The following is a 13,415-nucleotide window of genomic DNA, read 5'->3' as shown; positions in this document are numbered from 1 at the left end:
GCATGTCGTAGCCAAGTTTAATAGATCCAAATCGCACAGTATGATTTAATAGGATTGCTAAAACCGTGGAGTGTATTAGACAGCAAGTGAACATAGTGGGTGCTTCTCATTTCTTATTTGTGCATCCTCGCTTCCTTTCCTCGCGTCTTATCTCCACTCCTTTAGGATGCGAGGGAAGGATACACCTGTGTGTCCTCGCTCATGTCTCCTCAGGAAGCTTACTCGCTACTCGTTCCTCGCGGTGAAATGAGAGAATTGAGATGTCCTTCAAGATGGCGGAATTCGATTGGTTTCCGGGTCATGGGCTTGAGGACGTAGGAGCGAAGAAACGAGGAAGCCTTTGCCTTCAAAGTTGATGTGTTAAAAGTTGATGTGAAAAATGGGCAAGCGTAAGGATTTGAGTAAGTTTGACAAGGGCCAAATTGTGATGGCTAGACGACTGGGTCAGAGCATCTCCAAAACTGCAGCTCTTGTGGGGTGTTCCCGGTCTGCAGTGGTCAGTATCTATCAAAAGTGGTCCAAGGAAGGAACAGTGGTGAACCGGCGACAGGGTCATGGGCGGCCAAGGCTCATTGATGCATGTGGGGAGTGAAGGCTGGCCCGTGTGGTGCGATCAAATTGCTCAAGAAGTTAAAGCTGGTTCAGATAGAAAGGTGTCAGAATACACATGTAGACCAGTCAGGGTGCACATGCTGACCCCTGTCCACCGCCAAAAGCACCAACAGTGAGCACGTGAGCATCAGAACTGGACCACGGAGCAATGGAAGAAGGGGGCCTGGTCTGATGAATCACGTTTTCTTTTACATCACGTGGATGGCCGGGTGCGTGTGTGTTGTTTACCTGGGGAAACATGGCACCAGGATGCACAAAACCTTAGGTCTTGCCATCCATGTAGATGTTATTTTTGACACATACCTCCCGCACCTAAGCATTGTTGCAGACCATGTACACCCTTTCATGGAAACGGTATTCCCTGGTGGTTGTGGCCTCTTTCAGTAGGATAATGCGCCCTGCCACAAAGCAAAAATGGTTCAGGAATGGTTTGAGGAGCACGAGTTTGAGGTGTTGACTTGGCCTCCAAATTCCCCAGATCTCAATCGAATCCAATCAAGCATCTGTGGGATGTGCTGGACAAACAAGTCTGATCCATGGAGGCCCCACCTCACAACTTACAGGACTTAAAGGATCTGCTGCTAACATCTTGGTGCCAGACAGCACACCTTCAGGGGTCTAGTGGAGTCCATGCCTCAACGGGTCAGGGCTGTTTTGGCAGCAAAAGGGGGACCAACACAATATTAGTCATAATGGTATGCCTGATCGGTGTACATTATAATAGCAAAACCAATGTGGTTACACCTGGTGTGTGAAGCTTATATAAATAACAGAACGATCCACCAAAATAGGGCACACATGGCTTTGGTTTCAAATTACTTTTGTATAATTGGTTCCCATGAGAACACAGCATACAGAAAAGAAGCCTCGAGAGATTTCAGCTTTTTGTCCCTTTGTCTAGAAAGACTGATATATAGCATAATTAATTGCAAATTGTGATTATGTTAATCACATGATAACATGTACAGTACGAGTAAGTGCTCTTCCTCTCAAAAACACGATTCTGTATGTGACATTTTTTCCTTTATACTGTGTACGTCACCTGTCGGATGTTTGAATAGTTTCCTATGTGGGAAGGACTGGATTATGTCAGCGAATTTAACAACTTCATGTCATTACAGCTCGAGTAAGAAATCCCCGTCATTCCCCCTCTCACCCATTCCCTGAACTGATCATGTTTTTGGTTATGACGAAGCTCCTCTTAAAAGGGCAACAACTGAGGGAGCCGAAACCTATTCAGTCAATGTAATGGGAATGTAAAGCCGGGTTGAAAATGTCCATATTTTCTGTGTTAATGAAGGTCTCTCAAAAATAAAATCATCCGTCTCGATGTCAGGAAACTCAAATTTGCAAAATGATTTACAGACAGACAGGTTTTCTGATAAATATCACAACAATGACCTGGGGCCATATGTTATCTGGGACTGGGAGGCTAATTAAAGCAATAATAACCAACTGCAGTCATCATTTAATCAACCTCAAGTTGTTCCAAACCTGAATGAGTTTCTTTGTTCTGCTGAACACAAAAGAAGATATTTTGAAGAACGTTTGTAACCAAGCAACCATTGACTACCATAGTAGGGAAAAAATACTATAGTCAATGGTTGCTCTATCTGCTTTGTTACAAACATTCTTGACAGAATTTTCACCCTTTAATAAGGGTGGGTTCATACTTGTGTACCTATAAAACTATTTTACATCACTCAAAACAGAGCTAGGGATGTTTTTGTTCGTGAACGAATCGTTTTTGAACAAATATTTTGAAGGATTCGTTACGACACTCTCTTCACTGAAGTCTCCATGAACTAGTGACAGCATGCAGATGTCAATAAATAAATAATAAATTAAAGGGATAGTTCACCAAAAATGAAAATTACCCCATGATTTAGGCCTACTCATCCTATAAAGCCATCATAGGTGTATATGACTTTCTTCTTCCAGACGAATACACGTGAATGGCTGTTTCTGTTTTGAAGTCCATAAAAGTACATCTATGCATTATAATAGTGATCCATACAGTTAATAAAGGTGACTTGAGGGTGAGTAAATCATGGGCTAAATAAAATTTTTGGGTGATACCCTTTAAGATTATTTAACAAAACTAATAGAGCCCATACAAATGATTATAAAACGGTATATTAATAAATAAAAAAAACTAAAATGGTATGTAGAATTGTAGATACTGCACGTGAATGATTCTTTTTAGTGAATGGATTCAAAAGATTCGATTCACTGGGCTCAATATTCCCCACTAATCTCGCGTTATTCCCCGACGTAGTTGCCCTTTTAAACAAAGCCCCGCCTAGTTGCTCGAAGCACCTCCTTTTTGCATGTCAAAGCAGCGATGAGTCACGTGATTGGCGGAGTGGTCGTTGGAAGAGGAGGAGCGAGTGTGAAGCTCTGTGTGTATTGAAACTCTCTTTTCTGTCCTTGCATTCCAACCCTCATCAAAGCCTGGACGAGAGAAGAGGGAAAAAACCATAAATAATACCATGGTGAGATCGGCCCGTTTTGAGGAGCGACCCATGGATGCACGTTCTCAGGAATCGGCCACGATAGGATTCGGATCCAGCGAAGAAACACACGCCCGTAATCCACTTTTGATTTCTTTTAAGCACTAAAGCGAGAGAGGCTTGATGGGGGCCAAACAGAGACGTTTTCTTTTTCATTTTTAAAGAGGGACGCAAGATGGCAGATGACAGACTCCAGTAGAGAGAACCACTCCGTTTCGCTTTAAGATCTGTTTATTTTTGGAGGTGAATCGGAATAAGACTTTATTTTTCTCGCCTGAAGAGATCAAAGTGAAGGCACTTGGCAGTCCAGTTTTCTCTAGACTTGGTTACAGTGTATGTTCCTTTGTTATAATGAGGGGGAAGTCTAGTATGCGCGTAGTCTACACATATGTGTAAGAATTAACCGATTGGTCTGGTTAAGATCGTTATTTTCTATGAAATTCAACTATAAAACACGCTACGTGGATATGCGATATGAACATTTTAAATGTAAAGTGTAACGCACGTCTGTATGGAGATCTAGCGGAACCATTATAATCCTCTTTGGGAATAAAATCCATGTCGGTGTGATGCTATGTCAGAATAGCAGCAGGAAATAAACAACAAAAGCCTTGTCGGGAGAATTATAATTTACTTTCAAAAAGCTGTATTAGTCTCCTGCTCGAGGCTGTTCTCGAAAAACGGCCTATCAACGTGTCTTTACCTAGTAAACGAGAAGCTGTCAAACGGGTCGTCAACGGACTGGATTATTCATAGTCGTAATAGATAACTAGTGGGCGCAGGAATCAGCCACACATATAGAAGACGAACTAGTGTGTTGGCATTTAAAGTCACAAGATAGAAAAGTCCACTTTAGTGCTGTGGCAACACGAAATTCTCCAGACGCCTACGTTGACACGAACGAATGAAGAAGTGGGTGGTGTAATGATGTTACATTGAGCTGAAAGTATTCTCTCCTGGAGTATTCACACTCTCATTGGCACAAAGTTGAGGTTTGTGGGATAAAACAAGGTCCTTGTGGTTCCCACTCCACCCATTTCAGGTATCACCCATTTTATGCAGTTTTTTTTACCTTGACTTGTGAGCATTAAAGATGGCTGAGAACTGGAAGAACTGTCTTGAAGAAGAGCTCATATGCCCAATTTGTCTGAATGTGTTCTCGGAGCCAGTTCAGCTCCCTTGTAAACACAACTTCTGCCGCATGTGTATCAATGAGGCCTGGTCTAAAGATGCAGGAATGGTTCGCTGTCCCGAATGCAACCATGCGTACAGCCAAAAACCAGCTCTGGAGAAGAACCACAAGCTGTCCAACATAGTGGAGAAGTTTAACGCGTTGAACGTTGAGAAGACGCCAGCAGTCTTGCACTGCATTCTGTGCCGGCGTGGTCCTCCTCTTCAAGCCCAGAAGGTTTGCCTCAGGTGCAATGCGCCCTGCTGCCATTCCCACGTACAGACCCATCTCCAACAACCTTCTTCCAACGCTGGACACTTGCTGGTGGATGCTGAGGACGTGCGGGCCTGGAGCTGTCCACAGCATGACGAGTACCGACTGTATCATTGTGAAACCGAGCATGTGGCCGTCTGCCAGTACTGCTGCTTCTCCAGATGTGCTACCAACCACGGCCATGCGGTGTGCGATATAGAAGTCAGACGTAACGATATCAGAGTAAGTGGCCGCTACTTCTTCACATGCTATGCTTTTTTACTTCCAGCTAAAGGTTTTTGTTCACTTCTGGAATTGGCGGATGAGATGGTGAGGTTTATCAATGTAGTTGCTAACTATTCTGTCCCCTTCCCCCCTTTTTTTTCCCATTTGAATGATAAACAATTGGGTAGAGCTGCAAACAATACCGAAGCTCTCCTCTGGGCTTATCTTCCCAGCACAGGTGCATCCTTGCGTGGCGTTTTGGGGAGGGGGAGGACTGCGACTGGAGAGTTTAATGATGAGTCTTATTTTCTGTGGCACAGATGAGGGAAAAGGCCAGATTTGGATTTAATTTACTCTTAACAACCCCTTGCATTTTCAAGGCACACGGCAACAAAACAACCTGGATTTTCTTGTTTTAAATAATCAGCAAAGCACAATGCTCTAGAAGACATTTGTGATGTTTTTATAGGCAATTCATGAACCGAAAACCAAATAAAATACATAAAATTAAACTGCTTTGAATATTATATTTGCTCCTAATGTTTAAAACCTCTTTAGTTAGTACTGGATGTGGCTGGGAGTTCCACATTATGCTTTTTCCCTTAACAGTAGCTTTATGTTTACAAGAAGCCAAGCAGTTCTCGCGTGCCTCTAATTTGATTCATGTGCTTGCTGTCAGCATAATTTCCATTTATGTTGATTATATAAATCAACAGCCATCGGTTATCTCAGGCATCTCTCTGACAGGACATGCTAGCAATGACCAATCAATCTACAAAATGAACCCTTGTTGCCGTGCAGCCCAGGCTATTTGAAACTGAAACCATGCCTGTTTGGGATGTTTAGGGATTTCCAGGGTTCTTTTTCGCACGTAGCCTGTGTTTGCGAATCGTACGTTTACTGCCTTTGATGGACACCGTTTGTCTTTCCATGTTCATCTGCTACAAGGCAAAATGGCTCTGTCTGGGGCTGTAGCTCAGGGCAAGGTTGCTATTGCCTCGTTCACACTGACCTTGGCGGAAGAGACGCTGGTTTGAAATGACAGTGATTTTGAGCACCCTACCCCCATTCCCCCTTGAGAGAGGTCCGTCCTGGATGGCAAGCCAGCACCGCTGCCATGAGGTATTAGGTTCCACCCTCCAGGCTTCTGCCGGCAGCCCGAGCTCATCAGTCACTACAATTAGGCCATGGTCTTAGATCCTAGAGCTTCAAAGACATTCTCTGTCTCCATGCGGTTTTCTGCTTCTTGACCTTTCTTCTGGTCCTGATTGTTGATGTAGATAAACACCAATTCAATCTGTAAAGGAGTAGATGGTGAACTTGCATTTTCCGAAATCAATCGTATGTTGTTGGCCATTGTGTCGCCAAATTCCCTGTATTTCAGATTAAAGGGGTAGTTCATCCAAAATTAAAATTGTTGTCATTTAGTCACCCTCCTGTCATTTCTTTCTTCTGCAGAACAAAAATAAGATCTTTAGAAAAACCTTTTTGTTTAATGAAAGTCAACAGAGTCCTAAACAACATGGGACCCCATTGACTTTCATTGTATGGACAAAAACGCATACCATTTTTTTTTTTGTTAAGGCCTGTTCACACCGGGACGATTTTCGTGCGCGTTTAATGCCCCGTGACTAAACAGAGGGCGCCAATGTGAGTGTGCACACCGACGCAAAAAAACGGCAAACAGAAGCGTAAAGTGCCACAGCACCACTTTGTGTACCGGGAGCGCCATTTACTGAATTTGCACGTTCACTCGGCGCATCGCCAGTGAAAATCGTTTGGGTGTAAACACTCAAGACGCGCCAAAAAACGTCTCGAAAAACGCTGGCGATAAGCGCGCGATATTCGTCCCAATAGGTACAGGCCTTTAGGGTTAGGGATGTGATTCCACAAAAGAAAGAAAGTCATACTTGTTTTCATACAGGACATGAAGGTACATAAATATGATGGCCGCATCTTATTTTTTGGTGAACTAGCCCTTTAAAATACTGGATTAAATGGCTGTTTAGGGTAAAAATGGCTCCATATGGCTGTTAATAAAGTACCATTACTGTGAAACTTTATATACGCTGTAAATATGTGGTGTTTTTGGTCATGTAGAGAGGTTATTATAGTCTGTATGAGTCTGATTCACAGCCCAATCCAATTCCTTGGATCCAAATCTTGGTAATGGATTTGCGCCACAAGAAAATCGGTTGATGCACAAGCGAGATGCTCAAAAACAAGTCCGTTTACCCAGTACCATGTGATTGTGGATCCAATTTGTCATGTGCTCAACAAATAAAATCTGTTGAAAGGAAAAGGTTTGGCTGTGCGTATCATCGGCAGTGATTGATGTAGTTCATTTGGCACAGAGGGTACAGTCAGCTGTTATAAGCGTCTGTCAGACGGTGTGATTGAAGATCATTAGTTTGCAGCGCATCCCTCTCTGGGTCTTGCGTTTGTCCTGTACTGCTGCATTCTGAAGACTGACATTGATTCCCTTTGTTTTTTACTCTTTGTAGCTGAGATGAATCAGAATTATATAAGAGTATTACTCTCAAGTACGAAGGAAAATACCAAAATTGACTTCTTCGCTTCTACGAAGAATACCTGTTTGGCTTAAGCTTCCATCCCACAAGTGAGGTTATTAAAATTTGACGTCACACTACTGAATTAGACATGCCCTCAGTCAACTTTGGCAGCGCAAGCCCTGTTTTTCGCCTGTAAGCTTTTGAGCATAAGTGGCTTGATGTGGTTGAGGTTTGTCCTCTTTCTACAGGAAGCAGTTTTATCTGTGAGCTAGCCTGCATTCATTACGGAGCTTTGCTCCAAAATACACACTCACAGGGTCAACACGATTTGTCTCTGCCTTGGACGCAGACAAAGACAAAATGGGGAAAGACGGTGTGAAATGAGCCTTCGTTCTTTCTCTTTGCTCTCCTATGCTGTCTTTCCTTCTCCTCCTCCTTTTCCCTCCCTCATATTCCCCTCTGAATATACAGATATGAAAAAAAGAGCTTTGTTGCCATGACAGCACCCCCACCTTCTTTTTGGTGACTGCCTCTCGCACGCGGCGTTTGTTTAATTAAAACTAATTTGGTTTGTTCCTTAGGTACCACTGAACTTCTGTCAGGCGTCGCAAGTCGTTTGTTGATTGTGTTTTCCCCCTTTGTTTGCCATTGAATATGAAAGGAAAATAATTGAAATTCCTCTTCAGCCACCAGTCCTTCTCTGCGGGGCCTTGACAATTGCATTCATTGAAAAGAAAGAAACAGGAAGTTAGCAAAGTTACATTTGTGCCATCACAACAGAACCGATCTTTTTGTCTCCGTGCCACATTCTCATATTCTTCATGTAGTTTGTTTTAAAAAAAAGATTTTAGAAAGAATGTGCTAGTTTTAAATAAATTCTAGATTTGTCATTGTCTAGCAATAAAACAAGACTTTCTACTATGAAGAATTCTTAGGTTATAGATCAAACGGAATTTATATTCCAGCATTTGTAATGTAGACACATGGCTCTTGTGTCTTGTCTTCTTTAATGAATATTCTGCATATAGCTTGCATTCTACTCATTGTCATTTATATGTGATCTTTGGACTGAGCTAAATATTGAATATTCATGAATTTTTCTGCTCATGTATAATTCAGCAGCATTGTTAATATTGTGATTTATTAAATGCACATTTCATGTTTCCTTAAAAACATGCCATTACAGTATTTTGCGATTCTTTGTGACACATGCACACGAGAGAATGTGTTTTTTTTTGTTTTGTTCTGAAAGCCATTTCACCAAAGTGTCATTTCCACTCCACCTCAGGTCATGCAATGTTTTTCGTAACAAATGATGATGGTGGTGGAAATTACATTTTTAAAGTGAGAGAGAAAATTGGCTTGGGTCATTTCTTGGCTAGCGTTTTATGTAAAGTAATATACAATAATATGTTTACAGTTTTTGCATAATTTAATTCAAATTGCATTGCATATGCAGTGCATGTTCTGCTCTCAAGTTTTTTTTAATGTTATTTCATCACAAACATGGTCTTCACTGACAATATTCATTAAACTATGAGCACTTTCGGTTGGTTTGGGTGGAAAATATGATTATTTCACTCTTTTATTTGTTTTTTTAATGTAATTATTTCTATTTTTATAACTGATTACAGTACGGTTATCATTGCCAGATATTCTGATTTAGTCAAATTTAACCCCCCAAAATAGTTTCTTTCATTGACCTAATCATTTCTTTTTGTTTTTCAGCAAATGCTGATTAAACAGCAGGATCGGATCGAGGACCGTGTTCAGGACATAGAAGAGCAACTCTACAAATTAGAATCTGACAAATGTCTCATGGAGGTAAGTGTGACATGCTCAAACATTTATGAGCTAAATCTTATTATTATTATTAGCAGAACAACTGTATCCATTGCTTTGGAACTAAACGCTTAGCTTTTTAATACAGGACACTCTTCCTATTACTGTGATTAATGACCACATTAGTACATTCGTACAGGTTTGTGATAAAGGTTATGCCTGGTTCTTGTACCATAACAAATCCAGTTCCTCAGTGGCTCTTCCTAATCATCCACATCAGATGCAGGCTCTGCATAACCCCCATTGTTAAGACACCACAGGACTTGCATAATAATGTATGGTTTTGTGCTGATCTGTGGAACCTCAGGACAAAGTGCAGCACCTGAAGGAGGAGGTGCAGCTGCAGTATCAGAAAATGCAGCAGCTCCTGGAGGAAGATCTGGGGAAGACCCTGGAGGTTCTGGATAAGGCCCATTCCAAGTTCTGCCAGGAGAACTCGGCGCAGGCCCTGCAGCTTCACCAGAAACAGCAGGAGGCAAAGAAACTGCTCAGCTCCATTCAGATGGTTTTCGATAAGGCAGAGGAAATCGGGTTTATGAAGGTGACCTGACTTTTATTGCTGTTGTCAATACTACATGCCTGTGTTTGTTATAAATGGTGACATTTAGCCGTGTTTTAAAGTGCCTTTGCCTTTTACCATGGGGAGGATGATGAAGAGTTTTTCTTCTGCCAGGCTGCTATTGGTGAACTCAGATTTATAGCAAACTATAACCGTGCAGTAGTATACAAAGATGCCAGGAAATTATTATTTTTAGCCCCTTGCAGAATAGGCATCCATTTTTCATGTGCTAGATGCATAGTTCACCTCTCTGGAAACCAGGAAGTATAAAGTGATACTTTTAAAATCGGATTAAGCTATTTGTTATTCAAATGTTTTGCATGAGGGTGAACAAATTAGCATTATTACTATTTCTATAGTGAAAATTCAAGAAATATAGATTTGGCCATTTTATCAAGGGAAAACACTCCAATACGTTGTTGTTTTTTTGCTGTTCAGACGTTTCACATGCATCTCTTATCATCTTGTCCTTGAATCGCTTGTATTCACTGCAGTCTTATTTTAGCTTCTTAAAGTCAGTTGACTGGCAAAAAATCAGTTATGGGAATTTTTTTGGCTTTATTTTGAGTGCCAAAACCCACACAACAACTTTGTTGTGCAAAAACCCACACACAACACTGATGGGTTGGGCCAGCTTGCTGTCTATATCTTTTATTTATCAATATTTTTATAAAGCACTATACATATACTTCCATAGATAATTTTTTTTCTTTTAACACTAAGTGTAAATAAAAACAGAAACTACTGGCACCATAATATAATATTAATATTTTGGATCTTGTCTTGTAACTCTTAAGTTTATTAATCAATAGTGAAAATGAGATTGGAGATGGGAAACAATGCAAAAATACATTCCAGGCTTGTTCGTTCTTTGACATTAACATAGTTACTTTGTTTTTCTCCCTAGCATTTATTTATTTATACTGATACACAATTTTATACACTAATATATGATTTCTTTTTTTCTTTTTAGAACACAAAATCTGTGAAAATACTAATGGACAGGTGAGTCACTGCAGAGTTTTCGTACATGAATCATTATTATACGTTTCATTAGTCATCGTTCCTGTCCTGCTATTGTGTAAACATTAACTTGCGTGGTTTTGGACTCTAGGTCTCAGTCGTATGTGGGCATCACATTGTCACCGTACAAAGTGGGCAGCCTCAACTCCAAACTCTTTCTGTCTGAAATCTCTAAAAGAGAGAAGAACCTCTGCAAGATGCTAGAAGGTATTTAAGAAAAAATGCACATATTCAAGTGTTAACTATATAAAACCTTCTGATGTTGTATGCTCTTTTTTTTTTAAATAATTAACCATTTTCATAATAATTTTTTAATGCTTGAATCTCATTTTCAGCTCCGTTCAGTGCTCCCGCAAACTTTTTCCAGAGTATTCCGGCGTATCTGTGCGAGAAGCGCAGGCACTCTGTGGCGTTCCCCGAAGGTAGCGGGAGCAGCCGAGCGGGCGCTAGCTTCATGGACTCTTCCACCTCATCAGGCCCTGCGGCTGCCAAGCAGCCGTGCCTGAGTCTCACTCAGGGCTCTGCCCCAGGCGAAGGTCAGTCCTCCCAGCAAGCTCTAGGGCCGTGTGGCTCCACCCAGCACGTAGGAAGCAGCAGCTCAGCTTCCGGCTCTCAACCCCTACCGCACTCGGCCTCGGTATTCCCGCACTCTCATTACCCAAATGGCAGCGCCTCCCAGCTGCCCCAGTATGGTGCGCGAAAGATCCTGATGTGCACAGTCGATAACTGTTACTGCTCAGGGGTGCCCTCCGTGTCCAACCACCGTGGACATCCACCCTACCCTCGCTCCAGCTCCTTCCCCTGGCCGGTGAGCTCGCAGGAGTACTCCCACGCCCCTCTGCCCTCGGCCCCGGCCATGTCCCAGTCTCTCCAGAGCCTGTCCATGCGTGACTGGATCGACGCCTCTCAGTCGCACAGGCACACTGACTTCTACAGCCTCTACGGCCAGTCTTCCACCAAGCATTACGTCACCAGTTAACCCCTGCTCCAGTGACTGCTGCCAGTCACCAGTTGGGGGGCGTCTTTTTCCGCTGAGAGATGTCTTAAAGAGATGCATGTGGGGCATTTTTGTACGCAGATCTTATCAATCATTTAGAATGAACTGCTGATGTCCGAGAGCAATGAAAAAGAAAGTTAATATCACAAAGTCAAGCATAGCTTTGCACATTATTTAGGCACTAATGGTGTTGCGATTATGAACCATGAACGCAAGTTGCTCTTCTAAAACTAACACTCACTGTTTGCGAGGACGCTGTCGTTTGTTGAATCATCAATAATGTTGCACTTTCTTTGTAAGATCCAAATTTTCACAATTACCGTTGACTCATCGGGCAAAACGATGGAAGTCAGCAGTAAAACCATTAAGTCAGCTCTTATTGAAACTTAGGGCAATTTACTGTTGAGAGAATTGTAGCCCATGAAGTTTTTTTATTAACTTCACATGGTTGTCGTTTGTTAGAACACCCATGTGCAAAAACTCTGTATAGTTTTCCCAGCCTTCCATATTTCAGCTTTCATATAGTTTAAATTGGAGTCTGTGGTCTTTTTATTCATCACAAATAGCACAAGCACATGTTAACTCGGTTTTTAACAGACCCGGAAACTGAAACAGCACAGCATTGTCATCGCCGCCATTGTTCATTTGGCTTGACCTTCCCAACTGAATGCAGCTTTTAATGGAAATGCCCTTCACCCTGGTTCGCAGTCCTCTCCTTAGGCTAACCGAGAACGCGCCTCCACCCTCAACCTTCAGTCTGGTCCCCATCCAGACGGCGCTGTCTTTCTCTCGCTCTCTCACGCCCTTCAAAGCCACAGAAACGCTCCCCTTTACATCCTGTATGTTAAACGCAGGATGCATCGGTTTCACATTCTTTCGTTTACCAGTGGCCTCTCATTATATCTGACTCAACGGTGGCTTTAGCGCGTGTCTGCCGAAGACGAAATGGCCTGTGTTCAGAGGGTCATGGTGCACTTGATGCCTCTGCATTTACTGTCAATGCTGTAATTGTTCTTCCTTGTGTTTCATGCCATTTCCGGCTCCAAGCAACAGAGCCTCTGGCTTCCTGTTTGTTACTGAGTGCATGTGGAAAAGAATTTATGAGCACTCGTAGAAAAAGAATAAAAATTCTAGCAGTTAAAAAATGACTTTTGAAACAGGAAATGAAGTTTTTGGTTTGTTTTATTTTTTACATTTTATTTTCCTTTGATTTTTTAGAACTACTTAAGTAAAATAAACATTGACCAATGAACGTTACGAAACTAACTGAATACTTGGGATAAAATGGAGGGATTTTCTGTTGTAAATATTTTGTGAAATGAAAAAGACACTTGTAATTTGGAAAGAACCTTGTTCAAATAAATGCTAATTTCAAGTTTAAGAAATTCTTTTTTCCATATTTTGTTTTTAGGCTGTGTCATGCATCGTAATCTCAAGTTTTTCATTCAGACTTAAAATAGACCATACTGCAAACATCACTATGGTAACACTTACATTTAACACTTCATTTTTGTCTGTGTCAAATCATACACATGAACACTTTTAGCCTAGACAAGACTTAAAGGGTTAGTTCACCCAAAAATGAAAATTCTGTCATTAATTACTCACCCTCATGTCGTTGGACACCCGTAAGACCTCCGTTCATATTCGGAACACAAATGAAGATATTTTAGTTGAAAGCTGATGGCTGAGAAAGGCTTCACACAGG

General features: G+C 41.7%; 1 protein-coding gene across 1 annotated transcript; it reads left to right on the top strand.

The window, feature by feature from the left end:
• Positions 1-2,967: 2,967 nt before the first annotated feature.
• On the top strand, positions 2,968-13,087 carry trim8b (tripartite motif containing 8b). The gene is made up of 6 exons (XM_079845959.1): positions 2,968-4,791; positions 9,015-9,110; positions 9,436-9,669; positions 10,661-10,692; positions 10,802-10,917; positions 11,046-13,087. Exons 1-6 carry the CDS (start codon positions 4,219-4,221, stop codon positions 11,687-11,689), a joined length of 1,695 nt encoding a protein of 564 aa, XP_079702085.1. The 5' UTR covers positions 2,968-4,218; the 3' UTR covers positions 11,690-13,087.
• The last annotated feature ends 328 nt before the right edge of the window (positions 13,088-13,415 follow it).

The sequence above is a fragment of the Gobio gobio genome (genome assembly GCF_949357685.1).
Source record: "Gobio gobio genome assembly, chromosome: 20".
In the NCBI taxonomy this organism is placed as follows: Eukaryota; Metazoa; Chordata; class Actinopteri; order Cypriniformes; family Gobionidae; genus Gobio; species Gobio gobio.
This window is presented reverse-complemented; position numbering and strand designations above follow the sequence as displayed.